The sequence below is a fragment of the Neomonachus schauinslandi genome, chromosome 12, assembly GCF_002201575.2.
Source record: "Neomonachus schauinslandi chromosome 12, ASM220157v2, whole genome shotgun sequence".
In the NCBI taxonomy this organism is placed as follows: Eukaryota; Metazoa; Chordata; class Mammalia; order Carnivora; family Phocidae; genus Neomonachus; species Neomonachus schauinslandi.
In genome coordinates this window covers 38,475,223-38,495,024 of record NC_058414.1, presented here as the reverse complement: position 1 = coordinate 38,495,024, position 19,802 = coordinate 38,475,223, and the positions used below count along the sequence as shown (strand labels likewise).

The following is a 19,802-nucleotide window of genomic DNA, read 5'->3' as shown; positions in this document are numbered from 1 at the left end:
GACAGATTATGCTGGGAGAGCCATCAGATGTTGGTCTGACCCTGAGAGAAAGGGAAAGATCGGAGGGAGGGAGGAAGGGAAGGAAGAATGGTTAGTTTTAGATTGCAGTACAGTTCTAGAAAGTTTTAGCAATGCTGACAGGGAGTCCTTGAGCCAATTACCTCTCAGAGAAGTCTCACATCTCCCAAGAACAGGCCTGCCTCAGTATCTGTCCATGCTGCGAGCAGCCGGTGGAAAGCATGGCCTTGGTCAAACATGGTGATGGATCTCAAAGCAGAGCAGCTGGGGCTGTTAGTCAGGTGTGCCGTCAGCAGGAGGAGATGAGAGAGGCAAATTTTCATGGCCACCACTTTCCATCCAGGACATGAGGTGGCTGTGGACTGGCTGGGTATCTCTCTAGCCACATGGCCACTGCATAGTCACCTTGGGCCCATGTGTGGCCTGGGGGTCTCGGGATGGTTTTACCTCTTACACAGGTGGTTGTACTTCTTGACTTAGGGACAAAGAGTGAGTGTGCTCAGAGACCAAAAGAAAGCTCTAAGTCTTCTCATAACCATGTCCTGGACCCCACACAGCGTCACTTCCCCCATATGCCATCATATATGCCAGCTCAGCCCAGACTCCACATGGAGTCTCTACACAAGACTGTTTTGGAGACTCGCTACCACAGCGGGATGTGTATGTATATAAACTCACGTAATGTTTCATGTGCTTACCACAGGAGGCTCTGGCCTTTTCACCATTCGGTCTTCACTCATGGAATCATTGAGAGTTTGGTCTGTAACAGCAACTCATGGATTATTGATTTATTCTTGGTCCTTTAGTGTATGCTTGAGAAAATTTTTTTCCCCTGGTACTTTTATTGGATTGCTTTTAAACCTATTTAAGACCCTCATATTTTATCTTCAAAAATTTAATTCCTGCCTTCCAAGAATTTCAGTATCTATATACCATAGGGCACTTAGAGCAAAAGCATGCCATTATTTTTAAAAGAAATCTCACAGTTAAAGGAGTCCCTACCACCAAAGCACCATGGAGATTCTCTTCCTGAAAAGCTGAAAGTCTGTCTTCAGATGTTTTTCATGACTCAACCACTATTTATTTGTATTCTCTCGAGGCATGAAATGACTTTTTAGAAAATTTTCTATTAAAATTCTTTATAGACATATTGCCTAGTCCAATAGCAATAAACATAATTTTCTGGTGTAAATTTTTTAAAAATTTGAAGAAATGTGCAGAACATTTGGTATCTGTTCACCTTAACCTATTTTCTGTACACCAACATTTGAGACCGTCTTTGGGCAGGAGTGGCTCTGGTGACGGAGGTAAGGGAAAGCTTTCCAAAAAACCACACACGTTCCCTCGTAAAAATAAAACCAGAGTCTTGGTTTAAGTCCAGCCAGGCTGGCTGCCTGTAAGTTCATTATCAATCTTTAACATGGCCTTAACGTATCTCCCCCACCCTCTTGTCATAGCAAAATTCCAGTCAGGCTTTCCCCAAGCAAAGGATTTAGCCACGCTGGTGCAGACCTGGTTTGGAACATTTTATTGGCAACACTGGTGTCATATTCAGGAACCACAGATTTTTGATGGACTGTGTTAGCTTGAATGACAAGTATCAGTGGTCAACTACATTTGAAATATTGTTAAAGTACCTAAAAGTAATTAATAGGCATTAAAATTCATTCTGCTCACTGCAACAAACCTCTAAAGATTTCTTGTCCTCAGTGGAACCGGCATACTGTAATTGTTATTTGGAACTTAATGCAACCTCAACAGCAGCAGAGAGACAATACGGTCCTCTCATTATGCACATGCTCTAGGATCGTTTATTTTAATGCTTTCAAATAAATATGTTCCATGCAGCACACCACAATAAATAAGGAGCAGCAATGTTCTTCTAGTAAATCCATCCATAACGTGAGTCACCATGGAAAACACCACATCTCAAGTCTTTGGCCCTGTACCATATCATGAAGCACAGCACATCTGCACCTAATCATATGTGGCTTCATATGGATTTAATAGGACTATGCCAGAAGTGCATGTAAGAACAAATTTAACCAGAGGTTTCCAGCTATTAAATACAGCTACTAAGTAGTTAAAAGGCAACAACTAAACCCGTAAAGCCTACACCCACCCCCCCAATTTTTGAGACAGAAATACAAAGATAGAAAGGCTCTGGTGAACGGCAGGTCAGTGGAAAGCGGGGTGGGATACATCTGGAATACTTGGAGCAAAGCCGGCACAATAGAACACCCAAAAGGTCACGCAACACTGATGCTGAATGGACGCTGAATGCCAAGTGGGATCGACGACGGCAGAGCTGGGTTCTAGAAGGCGAAGGTCGGGGCTGGGGATGGGTGGTTCGTTTCCACTAGGCAGATAACTCAACGGTGCCTTCCTCCTCACTGTCAGCTCTGTTAGCGCGAATCTCCACGAGGGTCCTGGCAAAGCGGGTCCACTCGTCATTGTGGGGCACTGCAAGCTACAAAGCAGATCAACGGAAACTGGTGAGCAAGTGTCTCACGGGCCAGAAAGCCTTGAAGCCTGCCTGACAGCTTCTCCCGAGGCGGCCGTTTCTCTTGGAATATGAAAGAGACCAGATCTTCTTCCCTGAGTCAGCCCAGAAGTGCCGCTCTTAAACTGAGAGTAATGTCACTCGCAGAAGAAAAAAATCACTCGTGGAATTTATAAAACTTTAAAAAACTCAGGTAAACTATACCATGACAGGAGCCAGTTAAAGCACTTTCAGTAATGAAAAGTCATCCTAAGGAGACCAGACTTAAAGTGAACACAGCAAATAAAAACTGCACAATTGACTAGGATTTTGAAATAACTCTGGTATTGCCTTTTTAAGTCCAGGCTACTGGTCCTTCTTTAAAAGTGTGGCTAATGCGCTAATATGCATGGCAAAGTCTAGTTTACATATACAAAGAAATCGTACTATAAAATAATGATTTGGCTTTTTCAGCAAGATCTTACCAAGAGTTCTAAGTCCTTTGCATGTATTAACTCATTCCTCACAACAACCCTATCTGTGTAGGGTAATATTAGTATTTCCATCTTACGGAAGAAGAAATCAGGGCACAGAAAGATTACATCATCTGACTCAGATTGCACAGCTAGCAAATACCAATGCCAGTGTCCTCTAGCTCCAGGATCTGCATCCCTAGCCAGTATGCGATACCGATCCACCAAAAAGCTGGGGGGGGGGGGCTATAAAATTTCCCAAATACTGTCTTCTTCTATGCATAATTCAATGAGGAGAAAATTAACCCCACCCGATACAAATTACATGTATGAATTTTGTTAGCTGATTTAAAGGACAGGAATTTCTTTACAAAGCATCCAAAAATAAATTGCTTAAAGATAACCATGCAGGGGCGCCTGGGTGGCTCAGTTGGTTAAGCGACTGCCTTCGGCTCAGGTCATGATCCTGGAGTCCTGGGATCGAGTCCCACGTCAGTCTCCCTGCTCAGCGGGGAGTCTGCTTCTCCCTCTGACCCTCCCCCTCTCATGCTCTCTCTATCTCATTCTCTCTCTCAAATAAATAAATAAAATCTTTAAAAAAAAAAAAAAAGATAACCATGCAAATGCTTGGAATGGAAAAGAGAATTATTTGAAGATGAGAAGCAGGATCAAGTAGAAGTCTGAATGGCTTTTATAGAGAATAAAATTGATTTAGACTGTACAGTGATTTTCTTGGAGGATTGCCCTAGAAGATGGGGTAACCCATATATAGGTACCTGGTGCTGCACCTATTCTGTAAACATTAATAACATTCATCTCAATATACATTTTTGAAAATAAAGAGGAAGCAAATAAAGCTAAGCTTTGTGACCACTTTTACAGCTGAAAAATTACCCACTTTGTATAGAGCCAAATGATTAGAACTTTAAATTTTTCCTACAGGGGATGATATTCTCAGATAATGTCTAAGACAGCTTCTTGGAGAACGGCATCATCAGTCGACGACGTATATCCTGCCATCACTGTTCTAAGTACTAAGGTTTAAACGTGTCAGGAATACAATTCTGGAAATGATCTACAGGTGGGGGAGTAAGGCCTACTTATTTTGAGAAATGCAGTACCAATAAGAATTCTCATTTGGTCATATGAATGAGTTTTTGAATGGTTAACTACTTCCCCTAGTTATTGAAATGAATCCAAATTTCCCCTTAGGCAATGACATAAGTTCACAATAGGATTGAATGACAGTCACCCCTTCGCTCAGTCCATTTTCCCTACTTTGAGCTCTTTTCCTAGGTTCTACCATTCTTCATTTTTCCTTTCAATTTTAGAAAATACTGCACCGGGGAAACGAGGTCTCCAAAATAAATGCTACAAAAGAGCTAACAAAAAGCACAAGCAGCAAAGGGTTGGTATCATATTTAAATGAAAGAACAGGTCCACTATTTCTTTTCTCTTCTCCAACTCCTGACTCAAGTCCTTCCAAAAAGAACTACAACACTAAAGCCTAGGGAGACACAAAGCCAACCATGATAACATGCTTATAACTTTTTCTCATATGAGGTGAGAATCAAGCTATAACTAAAGCATCTCATAATTTCACAGAACTTGAAGTCCTGGGAAAAAGCAGGCCTTCCTAATAATACATTACACAATATGGGATACAGTATAGTACTCTAGAAGTTTGGCTCCTAAACATAACACTGCATTATTGTTGAAGTGGTATAAGGTTATTTTTTTAAATTTATTTTTAAGATTTTATTTATTTGACAGAGTGAGAGAGCGCACGCACACAAGCAGGCAGAGCAGCAGGCAGAGGGAGAGGGAGAAGCAGGCTCCCCGCGGAGCAGGGAGCTCAGTGCGGGGCTCGATCCCAGGACCCGGGATCATGACCCGAGCCGAATGCTAACCCTAACCGAATGAGCCACCCAGGCGCCCCTGAAGTGGTGTAAGTTTAAATTGGCATATGAGTCCATTGGTAATGTTTTACTGATAGCAACATATAGGAACTATATACTCAAACAAGAAAACAGATAAATATGTTTTACAGAGTTTCATGCAGCAGTAATGGCAAGACTGTTAAGAAATGATACTAATAAAGATGAGGAAACGTTAAGGTTCGAATGTGTGCCCAGATACAGTTGGAGAGAGAAGTGAGTACCATTTATGACATTTAAGTTGTACATCCAACTTTTCAAAAATGAATTCTGTTAAATTTAAATGTTTCTAATGAAGAAACAAAAGTACCCTAGGGTGGAACTACACTTGACCTTTTCCACGGGGATGGGAATAACAGTGCTATACAACACCTGTCCTTACTCTCACAAAAGAGCTCCTCGTATTCTAACATGTCTTGTACTCTTTTTGATCTGTGGAAGTTTCATTTAGGTTGGAAATATTAGAAGTTAAAAAAACATTCTACCAAGTATTTTCCTCTCTAGAATACCATAAACTTCACAGAAATGTTAGTTTGCTTTGGTTCACAAACAAAACCACAACAAAAAACATTCCAGGGTAGAACACAATGAAAACACAATTGCTTCTAGAAACTTAAATTTACCTACCTCATCCTATTACACTTTCTCATTTAGTTGGCTATAAAAATAACCCAAGATGATTGTAATGTTAGATTTAGAAGGTGGACTGCACACTGCCCCATTTTTAGAATTAAGTATCACCATCAAGGAAGCACTTTAAGTATAATCTTAGCTTGAATGTGTGAATGTGTATTCACAGGCAGTTTCCACACCCAAAGTAGTAATTTTTGGCATCTGTATTACTTGTAGGTAAGATCAAACAGGCGTCCTAACAAACAAGAAGACCACTCCTTTCATTTTACATCTGCAGCTGTACATAGCATCCGTTTGGGCAGAACCGTCCTTCTTATCCTTGGCACTCCTGACTTTTCTCACCTGTTTTCCTCTGATTGGAAATGGCTGGAAAGGAGGCTCATGAGCACAAATTCATCTGAGACTTTCTTTAGGAGACTTCTAATCCAATAATACCTTAATCATGAAGTAGGAAAATTCTTTGTCCATGTTTCTTAGTTAAAGAATAAGACGCTCTCGCGTTCCTCTTACTAGCACACCAATGTATTCATTTGGCAGGGACTGAGTACCCACTATATGCCTGGCCCTGTGCGAGGGATTAAAGAGACAGCAGTGAATAATTTTGGCATACGGTGACCATTGAAAAACAGGCAAAAATGATGTTTTCTTAGGCCAAAATGTGTGAATACTGTCATAGGTATTCATTTTTTTTTTTTTAACTTCACCGACATTCCAAACATGAATAGCCTAAAACTGATCTTCTTAAAGTGACAAGTGCAACACTTCTCGGTGTGAGTTGTGTGTCAGGCAAGTAACAGGGAAGCAAATGACACGTTAATGACACGGCTTCAGCATCTCCTTACGTTTCTACCAAGGCATTAAAGGCTAAATGTAGAGCAAAGTAGTTCAGAATAATTTTCCAACAATTTCCATTTCACGATAGGAAAAATAATCACACAAGTTTTTAATCGTGATGAGTAATTTCCATTGATTAAAAAATAGAAGCACTGTGAAGGAAATAGCCCATAGTGATAGCAAGGGAATGCCATAAAGAAGGACTTCTAAAACTTGTCCAGTATTGTACCGAATCAGAATGGATCTGGAAACATTTTCTGCCTTCAGATTCATCTGCCAAAGTCCACATCCTAGGTCAGGGATGATTCAGATCATCAACAAGCCAGTTCAAACCCCCCCCCCCCCCCCATTAGAAAAGTTCTAATTTTTTGCTAAGTGTATAAAGCATTTTTATGCCACAAGCACTCAGGGCTCTAATTCCCGAGATAATACAATCTTAGTTCTAAGAGTGACGGCCTATTACAGAAATGATATGACCCTATTTTTACAGCCAAGGGAACTAAGGACAAAGGTAGTTTCTGAGGTAGCAATTTGGCCCTAAGGAGGAGGTAAAATGAAGCTCAGATTTGGACAGGAGACTTAAGTCCCGTTCTCATCTTGGTTACTGCCAACGGTCGGGCACTTAACCTCTCATTGCCTCAATTGTAAAATGGGGATGATGGTGTCTGACCCATTTATCAAAAGAGATGTGAAGAGGATGAGAAAGGTAATCTAAGGGAAGAAAATACTATGAGTTCATCATGGAATAGTCATGCTTGCTTTTTCTTTAAAGTGTCACTCAGATTGAACATGTTCCTAAAAACGATCTCTATAAGTGGCACACACATCAATTCGATAGCATTTTTGTGGTTCTGTTTTTCTTAAAAAAAATTAATTCTGATGTTTACCATGTGAGGACATTCAGGAACAAGGCACGGACCTCTTTTAACAGGGAGAAGAACGGGGAGTTTGAGGACTCGCTGAAGAGTACATAAGCCCCCGGTGTTAGTATGGGATGCCCAGGAGCCTCGCCCTTCATGAAATGCCAGCATTTCACCACGGCAGAATGGCCGGCAGGTAATGTGCTTTGAATCACCTGCTAAAAGATTCTAAAGATTGCATTTAATCTTCTAGGATTCTTGGGAGGTAAGAGGTCAAAAATAAAAAGCAAAAGTGCAGAAGTTGTGGAAAAATTTATGAAAATGGATCATTTTAGTTCCCTCCTCTCTACTTGAGGCTGCGTGGACCTGCCCCCTCCCTGCCTGAATGGAAGGGAGGGGGGCCTCTGGATCCTGCCCCAGCCCGTTCCCCAAATAACTAGTTGGCCTAACTGCCGCGTGGCTGGCCTGCGCTTCTCATGCACTTAAAGGGAGACAGAGATTGCAGAATGACTAAGTTTTGAGAATGGAGCCAGGGTTAACTTTTTCCACCTCCAAGATCAGCCAGATGGCAGTTTCTTTTCCCTACTCCGCACTTACTTGCTGTGCGTGCTTATGAAATTGATGTTTTAACGTCTCTGATCTTAATTTCTCCATTTGTGAGAAAGGAATTTTAAGACCCATCTCCTAGGATTGCTGTATATAGTAAATAAGACTCCCCCCCCCCCCAAAAAAATATATAATGGGCTTATCAGCAGAGTGCCTGGCACATTATAAACCCTGCGGAAATGATGTTTTTTATTTTCCCTTAATGCTTATTCCCTTCTCCTCTATTATTTTTGTTATTTTGGCTTCTTCCTTTTCTTTCCCATTTTCTCCTTTTCACCTATATAGAGCTGCATTTTTAGAAATATTCCTTATTTTTGTTACATTTGACTTCTTGAAAACCCACCCAAATAATTTCCTAAGTAGTCATACTTCTAATACTAGCCAAATTTCATGAGCTGGGTATGGGGAAAGGGTTCTTTCAGATCCCAAGAAAAATTCTGTCAGAGGACTTTTTATTGCTCATTTAAAAAATCAAATTTAAAGTATAATTATTCCTTATAAATATAGGCCTACACGTATATGTCTACAGATGCATGCGTATTTATCTTTTGCCAGTACAGCGTTCCCTGTTTCCTTGGTAGGGCACTTTCTACAGTGAGATTCTACATTTTTAGCTCAAGGTCCTAAGGCTTTGTAACCGCTGAACATGCTGTTATAAAAATCAAATGACTTTTTATAACCAGGGTTTAATACACAAATATCACTCATGTGTCCCTTTTTATAAGTACATGGCTAACAATTTTGAACAGTCCCCAGTCAAGCCTCCCTCATTTGTTAGTAATTTTAAAAGGTTTATAGTGCCTAGCATTTGATTTTAAAAAGCTGCAGTAACTCCTACCAGCCCAAAGCTGAATTTTTTATGGTAAAAATATCTGTCTCAGGCATTGCTTATATAAAAGTAGGTTAATTAAAAAAAAAAATCTTGGACAATTAACATAGAAAACTATTCCATGATTTCAGTTTGGTTTCTCCGATACATTAAGCATGGCAAACAAATTAAAATGGATAGGACTCCAGGTTTCAGGATAAGTATTCCATGGATGTGTGTTTCATCAGCATCTTTGTAATCTTTTAATTAAACGGAGTCATTAAAAAAGAAGTCTGGGACAATTATGTTACCCATTGATGCTGAACACATACATGACAACTTACCTCCTGTATTCACCTAAAAATTAAAGTTTTCTATGAAAAAGGTATCTTACAAATTACCTTTTCACTTTAATACGCATTGATGTTTGTTGTCGTCGTTAATGCATTTACAGAAACCGTGGAAGTGAATGCGGGTTTCCACAGAACGACTGCTAAACCCCTGTAAGCCTAAAAGTTTTTTTGAAAGTGCAATTATTAATGGCACCCCAATTCAGGACACCGTGGACTTACTAGTATACAAATACACATTTGTGTTCAGAGGAAGCCGATATTTCTTCGGACAATTCCCTCTGCCACACACACAGATGGAAGCAAAGTGGGAGGTAGTAAGCAATGAAAACAGCCGCTGGGACAAGCAAGCTTACTCGCTTCACATAAATACAAGCTCCACTGTATTTAACTCGTGGGGGAGTCTAGCATCACTGGTAACAATGGATGAAACCACGGACCAAAATTCCAAGCCAGAGTGCAGTATACAGAGAGGATAAGTGCACTGCAGTGTTCTACCACAAAAAGATACGCTGTGTGGTAACTTAGCATTTACAGCACTTTTAGGGAAGGCCTGAGGGTAGAAGCTACATTAGTCCCCATTCTGTAGCATCTGCCATTCCCAGTCAGTAGGATAAAATTTCTGTGAAATTTAGCGGCATGCAAACTACTATAGTAGTCTGATGAGATCTGACTATTTTTGGTTAAGAAAGAACCTACTTTATCATAAAATCCTATCTAAGGGACCCCTTATCCACCCGTGAGGCTTGAGATCTCTCTGCCAAAGTTCTCTTCCTAGTATCTTTAACTGAGTGGTTGACTTTTATAGCATGTTTGTTAGAACACCACTTTAAAAAAAAAAAATCCATTACCACCCAATTAAGGAAAGAAATAAAGGTAAGACATAAAATCAAAAGTAAATACTAAAAAGGTAGGTCTATATCAATTTCAATAGCCAGCAACCATCGAAGGAAATAATTTATTTTAAATACTGTCTTTAAAAAAGTGTTCCTCATGTTAAAATTCAGCATTATAGGAAGCACAACAAAATTCTGGAGTTTCTACCTGCAGAGGGAAAAAAGAACCACAGCTAAAAAAGAAAGAGTTAATTTACTAAGGCCTACCGATGACCTTGTTCACATTTGTATTAAAATCTCATCATCCTTGGGCGCCTGGGTGGCTCAGTTGGTTAAGCGACTGCCTTCGGCTCAGGTCATGATCCTGGAGTCCCTGGATCGAGTCCCGCATAGGGCTCCCTGCTCGGCGGGGAGTCTGCTTCGTCCTCTGACCCTATCCCCTCTCATGTGTTCTCTCTCTCTCATTCTCTCTCTCTCAAATAAATAAATAAAATCTTAAAAAAAAAAATCTCATCATCCTTTTTTCTTGAGAAATCTCTTAAGCGTTATTTTTTTTTTCTATTATTTGTGCCGATCTATTCCTCTGCCCAAAAGCTAGAAAAAGTGCTAAAAACATTGGCTGATGGGCAATAATGGAAAATAAACTTTGTAAACTTCAATTACCACTCTTTTTCCATAACAGATCAAGAAAATGACAGGGGAACGACAAAGCATCTGCTTGCTGCTCAGGCTGCTCTGTCGTCTTAGCTGACCAAACCTATATCCCTTCCCCTCCTGATATTAACTGTAGGTTTTCTAGTAAATTCCTAGCAACCACTGCATCTAAGCAGTTTTGACAAAAAGAAAGCTTATTGCTAAACACCTTAAAAACATTTACCAAGGTAATAAAAGAAATGTCATTCCCTCCTACTGAATGTTTGGGCATAAAAGAGGTATTTTTATAATGTAGTTCATGATTTACCATATCTATAGTGTCCAAAAAAAGCACAATGAAAAGAAAGCATTTTTCCAGTGGTTTGACAGCTATTTGAATCAACTGTTAGGCTTTCATTACACTAGTGGCCAATTGCTCACTTCTAAAAGCACAGGAGGGGTGAGGGACTGGGATAGGGAGCGGGGAAGAAGGATGAGCCTTCTTTTTCCAAATATATTTTCTCTGTATCCCTCTCTGTGCAAATATACTTAAATGGATTCTTTTTTCCTGTCCATCAATCTGTAGCCAACTTGGAGGCTGCACTGTGAATGCTTCACAAGATTCAGCTTTCCCTTAACCTTCAACTTTCCCATATGAGACACTCATTCCCCCAAATACTGATAGAGTGCCTTTTCTATGCCGGGCACTGGGCTGGGCCAGGTTATCCTGTTCAAATAGACATTCGCTAAGTATCTACTTTTTCAATGTTTCTGTGGACGTGGCACTCTAAACATTAGAAAAACCTTACGGAGGAATGTGATTAACCTAAGGAGGACTGCCAAACTAAAAAAAAAAAAAAAATTTTTTTTCTAAATCAAAAGGGTGGCTGGTTTTTAGGCGACTAGAAGATGTTCACTTTTTACCTATGGGTCCTTAATGCTAAGATAAATAAAAATAAAATACTTCACCTAAATGTCGTGAAACTATTGTCTGGCCACGAAGAGAAAGATCTTAGGGAATGGACCACTGATACGTTTTATCTGCCATCCTAAAAAAGTAAGAGTGCAAAATTTCTTCAACAAGGTTAAGCTTTGATATTTCCTAAATGATAAATAATTCATGCTTTAAAATGTAGAAGATGTTCTGATAGCTGACATTCTCAGAAATTCATGCAAAACTTCTTTGAAATTAGGATAGAATGATTCATTCACTTGCTCACTTTGCAAGTCCAACCTATATAGCATAAAATATTTACACATAAGCACGCATAAGCAGATACTTGATTTCATATCATCTTTTAGATACACCAAGAGTAGCACACATACCCCTGTAAGAAACAAACAACTCTCCATTTCCATACAGGCCAGTGTTAATCCAGCCTCACAGATGATTGGAGCAGCTTCATGCTCGGCTGGTCTAAGCTGTGATTTGAGGCTACTGTTCTAAGCAGTAATTTTTCAAGATAAAATTTAGCAGTTTTGAAATTCTAAAACTAAACACAATTTTGTCAGCCATAAAAAAATTTTAACACTATAATTAATGACTGCTTCAAAATCCAAACTGCTATTGAAGATGACAGTTTGAAATCACAGAAGAATCATAAGGATGATTAATTATACAAACTGGTACTTGTTTCAGAAGGTTTATATTCATAGGCCATTTATCACCAAAATGGGAATATATGAATTTCACTGAATATTGCAAATTACTATGCACACATTAATTTGGTTTTTATAAAATTAGATATTAGGGTTTTCTTTTCATTGAATCAACTTCTCCGTAATGCATAAAAGTCAGAAGTATTTTCTTATCAATCCAGAAAAAAAAGTGGTTTGAAAAGATATTAATCCTATAAATTCATTTTTATAAACTAATGTACCTGAATAAGCACACTATTTATATAATAATTAGCTTAATTATGATCTTTTACATATATAATTATCAAACTGAAACCCACTGCTACTACATTCACTATGAGTAATTAGAACATTAATTGGAATTAATAGTGCTTTTCCTTTCTTTTTTAAATTAAGCACTTTTCCTAGAAGACATCAAGTTAATACTAAAATTACAATCATACATTTTAACCCAATTATTTCAAATACATGTAATTTATTATGACAAGAAAATGGGTTAATATATTACTTCAAAGTAGCTTATTTTAGGTAATTATATTAGCACCCCAAATCTGCGCATACACATACGCCTTTGTGCTTTTTGACTCCACTGCACAGTGGTGTGGCGATGGCAATAAAAATTCAGGTAAAAACTGAAAAGTCCCATTGAAAATCCCAATGCTTTGTTTCAATGTCATCAAATATCTAGATATTATCGACAGAACTATGTATTTGGATTTGCAGTTTTTATCTGGATGTTTGGCACCACAGAGTAATTTATGCCAAAGTCTTTTCTTTTCCAAGAAGTGTTTGGCATCCACTAAAGGAAATAATATTGTTTATCCACTGAAGAATAAAGCCAGGACTTGCAAAGACCTTCAAGAATCGAGCAACTTGTGGCCACACTCACTTAAACACCAATGTTTGGGGTGATTCTAACTGGACTTGGGGAAGCTGAGTCCAGCCCCCGCTCTCCCTTCTGGACGCTGCCACAGCTTGGCCATGCTTTCGGGTTCGTCCTCGGCGGGGGCTGACGGCCTTCCTAAAGCACAACAATTAAGTGAACTGATTTCACATCCAGTTCTTTTTCATTAAGGGACTCTCATTTGAATTAACCCCCAAATCTCAGTGTAACTTCACATTTTGTGTTCTGCACACCCCTTCCCTGTGGAGGGGGGATGACTTATATTCACGGCACAGACTTCTCCTGGAAAATGGATGCAGTTCCTGTCCTACTGCAAACATGAAGGAGTTCCACAAGGCAAACGATTATTGCCTAAGTGTAATCCACTTAAAAACCAAAAATGTGTTGTATTTATTTTGTGTCACTCAAATTCTTTTGAACTCCCAGCACTTCCAGTTTATCAGATTCCTCTATATTGAACTGCTCTTTAAAGTACAGGAGAGATGGCTCATCTTCTATCCGTCTGCTAGCTGCCTAAGAAAACTGTTGGCGGCACTTTTTAAGAGTCCTTGTACATTACACCTGGACCACCATTCTGAAGTGTATCACCATAGGCCATTTTTCCCGTTGGGATCCCAAATAAACTGTCATCCTAATTTTTCATTTCAGCTCTAAAATACACTCAGGTGAACATTTAAATCATGCTTCACCTTTTTAGCAGGTATGTGTGATCTCTTGTATTCACCTGCATTTTTCCTTTCAAGAATTTTTCAAGACCCTTTTAATATGGTAACAAATGTCAACTTTACTGTATTTATTGAAATCTGTAATAAAATGACTGCTCTTCTCTTAGCCCCCAAGCAGTCATATGTACCACGTGATCTGAAATGCCGCCACAGTTGAGGGTTACCCTGTCAAGATGAATGCATGCTTTCTTAGGCAATTAGCGAGTGGGATACCAAACCAATAAAGCTAAGGGCGCTCAGATTTATTCATCTCCCCAAGTCATTTTTAAGTTGCCATTTTCTTTTCCAAGTTCTGCTGTATGCTGAAAATGATTTTGGAATTTTATCATTTGACTACTGTAGAAATATAATCAGGGATTTGAAACTTACGTGTATTTATCACAACTGAAAACAAAATCTTCCCTGGAAGAGGTTAATGGAAAAAGAAATAACAGGAGGTGGAGGATAAACTGCTTCTTTCAAAACTGGAGCTGCAAACAGCATTCTAACTAATTCAGATAAGCAGCAAACATAGTTGTTAGGGGATATTTATGACAGCCCATCTCTGTGACAGCACTGAAGCATTAACAATAGCAACGGGCTTTCTATAAAACACATCTGCAAGACAGACAGGTAGATCGGCTGACTATCAATCATCAGGACACGTGAATAATTCTATACTCACTGGCCCATGTGCTAGTAAAATCAGCTCCATATATATATATAGAAAAGCTTGGGGCTATTCAGTAAAGAGGCCATGGTGGTGAGTAATTCTTATTTTTAATTCTTTACAATATGTGTGTTCACACATCATTTAAAAAATCCAACAATGATTAACCGCTCTCTACGAGTGCATTCTGAAGCAGCATACACTCACCGTTTTCAGGTTATATTTCTGGCTAACTTAGGACTTGTTATCCATGTTTCAGTTAATTGAACAGGATCGTACAGCTCCACAGCAAACAGACTGCATCCCACAGTGTGAAGAGAAAGATCCTCAAAACTTATTCAAGAGTTAGCTTCATCTTTAACTTTACATCTTAGAAAATTTAAATGGTTCGTGCAACCACTGTCTATTTTAATAACTTTTAAGATACACAAACAGAATAAAAATTATAGCCAAATAATAAAAGGGGTCTTCTCTGTCTTTCATTGAATTCACATAACTTCCATTTATGCTAATGGAAGTTAAGCACCTGCTTCACAAAGAAAATAGACCCCTATCTGTGAAAATAAATGTGTACGGTATATTTTCCAGATACAATGCTGAAATCAAGCAACCAAAAATGTGTGCTATATAAACAAAGCATCATGTGGCCTACCTGGAAACACTGCTGTTTTATATTTTACCTCATTAGTCATAGGCCCCAAGATATGACTCATGCCTTTGCCATTTAAGTGCACAAAAAGGAAAAAAGGGGTTGGGGGTGGGGGATGGACATACTCAATCTGGTGATTTCAGTGAGCTCATACACAACCCTCTGTTTACCCCTTCAGAAGTTCAGAATAAATTGCATCAGTAAATCTGGATTCAGGCCACTGCTTTCTGCCATCATCTTAAAAGTCATGGCGGATAAATGTACATAATAGAGGAGGGCATGATCATGGGGGCACTGTGCTGGGATTCCCTGTAGCAGCTGCAGCCTCAGCTGGGACAGGAGATGAGGCAGACGACTGTTAACGACCTGTGACACCAGAGTCCCTTTCTGCAGTGTTCTCCTGGTTGAGTGCCAGGTCTCACAGGAAGCATGTCTACCTGGACTTGAGTGGGGATCTTTCCACTGGCAGTCACAGAAGTCTCTTATCAGGGCGTTCTCGATGATGGTGTGGCAACTGAGTGACAGAGAAAGGCTATCCCTCTCCACTCCAACTGTAGTAGGCATCATAGAGATCTTTCCCAAAACTCTACTATACCTTCGGTTAAACTTACGATATGATCAAAACAAGGGTGTGGGGAGGTGAATGAGAATATCCAGTATGGTTTCAGCTCTATTTCTATGGACCTCATGGTGTTTATAATCTACAGCCATTGCTCTTCCGATTCAACCTTTTTTTTTTTGCTATACTTCCTTCTTTTCCCCTCCCTCCCTTCCTTCCTTTCTTTTAGAGAGGGAGGTGGGGAAGGGCAGAGGGAGAGGGGGAGAGAGAGAATCTTAAGCAGCCTCCATGCCCAGCATGGAGCCAGACATGGGGCTCGACCTCATGACCCTGAGTTCATGACCTGAGCTGAAATCAAGAGTCTGGTGCTTAACCAACGGAGCCACCTAGGTGCCCCACACTTTCAACATTTTTAGATAGTCTCAAGACAAAGATAAGAAGAAGGTCACACAGCATGTGCTATATATGACCACATTTCTAAAGATTTCTCCTTTTTCCTAATGGTCTAGGTCACGGCCATCATTTCTCATTTCTGATCTGCATCATGAGTGGGATTAAGAGTAATACTCTTGTGGCGAGACTGGCTACTTGTCTCGCAAGGAGCAAAATGAGAATTTTTATTCTGTTTGTGTATCTTAAAAGTTATTAAAATAGACAGTGGTGCCTTGTTGAAAAAGTTCTTACCAGTTGCAAGACAGTGACAGCCAAGCAATAAAGGAAGCTCAGGGATCCTCTATGCCCCGGGCCTGTGGGATGGCCCAGCTGACAGAAGCATGAAGCCAGCCTCGCTCCAGGAATAGGACCCTGGTGAGAGAGAACCTGCCGCCCCCTCCTCGCTCCTCAAATCAACCAGGGACAAATGAATGTGAGGTCTCTTCCCACAGACAGACACCTCTTGAGTGTACTGCGGTCTCAAAGAAAATGGATCAACAAAGTATACTCTAAAAACTGCCATTTACTTTCTTGTACAGATTGTGGTATTAGGCTTATTTAAAACTGTTTCATCTTCTTTCCTAGAGAGTTCCATAAAGCAAGATTTTCCATCCAAAGGCCAGCATGACCCTGGTAAGGGGTTCAGTTTTAATGGGGACCATAGGACCAATTCTGAATACAGAAAACAGGAGCATAGTCTCCTGGCAATTTGATCCTCAAGGCCATCTTTTTTCTCTTCTTCTATATTTTCTCCTTTTTAAATCACTTCCCGCTCAAACCCCTTCCCTCTCGTCAGCCATGCACCAGTCTTAGATTTGACCTCAAATTCTAAATGGGGCCAGCTTGCTGTGAAGGCACTCTGTCTGGCTTTCTGCAGTTCAGGTGATTCGGAAGGCTGAGGAGCCACTGTTTAGAGGGCTCCCTTCTCCTCTAAGTACAGCTATGCTCTGTCAGTCCTAGGCTGGTGAACGAGACAGCAGTAATTACAATAATGGTGGCCCTTGCCCATGAAGTGAGCTACCATCTCTCGGAAGTGGGCTTCAGCTAAGCTCCGCTTCCCTTTATGTACATGGAGACTCTATACAGAGTTCGCCATGAGAGATTTAGAATAGGTTATATAGATGAGCAAAAAGGAAAGAGCCTCTCCCCTTTACCTTTCCCCAGAAATAAATATGAACTAAATTTGTAAATACCTTACAAAAGTACTTAGGGGAAAAAAAAAAAAAAACAAAACTATAGTTAAGACAAAATTATCTTGTTAAGTCTGAGTTTTTCTGAGCTATAGATGGCTTTGTTTATGATGAAACCATACAGAAAGAACTGTTAAATGTATAAGCCTGTCCTGATTTTTCGGCCATTCAGGGAAGGGCTAGAAGATTATATAATATTACCTACTCTCAATAAAATAGTATATCCTTTTTTGGCCGGGTAGTGAATTTGTAGGGATAAACAACCCTACAAATTGTTTGGCCTATTATGTGGCACAGAGATTTTTCTATAGCCTGTCTCGACTCCAGACAATAGACAAGACTGGCCTATAGCTACAGACATTTCTATAGTCTGTCATATCACTTAGAAAAATAAGAGCAACAATACAAAAATGAAAACCAGGCTGACCTGCCACTACAATAGTAGAAATATGAGCATAACAACACTTCACAATTTAGGAATGATGATAGCAACCTAGAGAGAAGTTGTAGCAGCCATGTATCAGCCAAGGCAACTTCTGCAAAATCATGTATCCTCCTAAAATATGAGTCATATTCAAGTAATCCTGCCACAGGCTATAAAATCACTTTGTTACAGAAAATTCTGTATATACATCATATCCTGTTTTCTCATATGGTATTATATATATATATATATATTTGTTATCTATATGTAACAGAGCACAGAGTACTGCCTACATCCAGGGTGTTTTATATATATATAATACCTGTGATCAACATACAGGCTTTCAAAAGGCCTTTCTTGAAATAAACCAGATTGTTAAACTATTCTACTTTTCATCCCTCTTGGACAAAACAGTTAATGCTGCATATGATCTTAAGAGAGTTAAGGGACATTATGTATAATAAGAAAGGGAGGTGGAGAAAAGTTTAAATTTCATCTATTTTTCTGCCATTTCATCTCTGAGCATGTCTCCACATCTATTTCTCTCCCACAATTACACTTGTTATAAACAAAAGAGAGAAAGAAAAAAAGAAACCTTGTTTTTTTTTTTTAAATTCCTCTTCACTAGCTTTTTAATTTTTTAGTAAATGAACTTAATGAGGAGTATTTGTTTTTATTGTTGCTTAGGTTTATCTTGATGGAGACAACGAAAAAGATGCATTGACTATAAAGAATAATTTTTGAAGAAAATATTGCTGTAAAACCATAGGCAATATTTTTGATTCAGAGGGTATTCTGTTTCCCAAAGACTCCAAACTACGTCAATAGTCACCAGACCATTTGCATCTTCACCACTGGGGATGAATATTAACCGAGTCTTTGTTGCTGTCGGGATGACTCAGTTTGTGGCATCAGGAGTAGTTAAGGGGGTGTCTAATGAACTCGATGACATGCAGGAAAACAGAGATTTTCCTGTATTTTTCTTAGGGTTGTACATCCCCAAATAGAAACCTCCCATCTATAAAGTCCTTCAGTTTCTCTTTCTGGCTGGATTAAGAGCAACAACAACAACAACAACACCTAGTTTGTTTCAACATAATCGACTCCAACATACAGAAGTATATAATGTATCATCAAAGGTTCCAGTGTAGAACAAACCATCTGGGACAGCCAAATTTACAGAATGCCAACCAAGGAAACCATACAGAACCCTTCTCGGTGAGATCAGCTAAGTCCCTCCACCAGGCAGGCACAGAGTACTGCCTACGTCCAGGGTGTTCTACATACAAATATGGTATATTTCCTCCCTGGAATGCAAATTCTAGATTCATATTACACCAGAATAGCATTACACAGCGCTCTTGTTTTGTTTTGCTTGAAAGTTCAATATTTTGTCTTTAAGGAAAAAATTCTTTAACCTCATTGCAGATGAAGGTTTTTGTCAACACTTTCCGATTTAGTAAAAATAAACAGATACATTTAAGTACAATTGATTGGTAATGTAATATTAAAAATAGTATAAAAATTTAAAGAGATCTATCTGAAATGAAAAGTACAGATTTTTCCCCTTTCATATGTGCCATGATATTTAGGAATACTTCATTTATCATGTAATAAGATATACTGGAGCTATATATTCCATATAATAACTTCAGATATCATGAAAATGGTACGAATTTCTGATTCTCCTCAGCCACTTTAGTATATGAGCTGCTGAAGGGAGCACAACCTCAGCCTCTTTAATTGGCTACATTTTAACTGAAGAGTAATAGTATACATTTTAACCGAACATAATGAAAACCTGACTTTGTTTGTTCAACAAGTTCCCACTCCAATGCTAGCATAATAAATGTGACAAACTCATTTCATTCTCATAAAATTGGTAGGAAGTGCCATGCTTCCTCACAGGATAGCTGGGAATTCAACAGCACTCTGAAAGAGCCTGGATCATTAACTAAAGTGTCCTGTGTGTGGAGACAGAAGACCAAATTAGGCCCTAAGGAGGTCTTAGCAAACTCCCACTGAAGTCAATGGCAATTTGCAAACGCACTCAAGCGGGCTCTTGTGGCCCACAGGTCTTGTTGATAATTTCACTAGGTCTTTAAACTAGACATACAAGTAAAAAAAAAAAAAAGAAAGAAAGAAAGAAAGAAAGAAAGAGA

The 19,802-nt window shown here is 39.2% G+C and overlaps 1 protein-coding gene across 4 annotated transcripts in view; it reads right to left on the bottom strand.

Annotated features, from left to right (window-relative positions):
• Positions 1-1,533: 1,533 nt before the first annotated feature.
• DYNC1I1 (dynein cytoplasmic 1 intermediate chain 1) overlaps positions 1,534-19,802 on the bottom strand; it is a 279,310-nt gene continuing 261,041 nt past the window's right edge. For all 4 annotated transcript variants that reach the window (XM_021689493.2, XM_021689495.2, XM_021689496.2 and 1 more), the window contains one exon: positions 1,534-2,488. In XM_021689493.2, the coding sequence (XP_021545168.1) occupies positions 2,378-2,488 (111 nt within the window). In that variant the 3' untranslated portion in view covers positions 1,534-2,377. The remainder of the gene's footprint in view (positions 2,489-19,802) is intronic.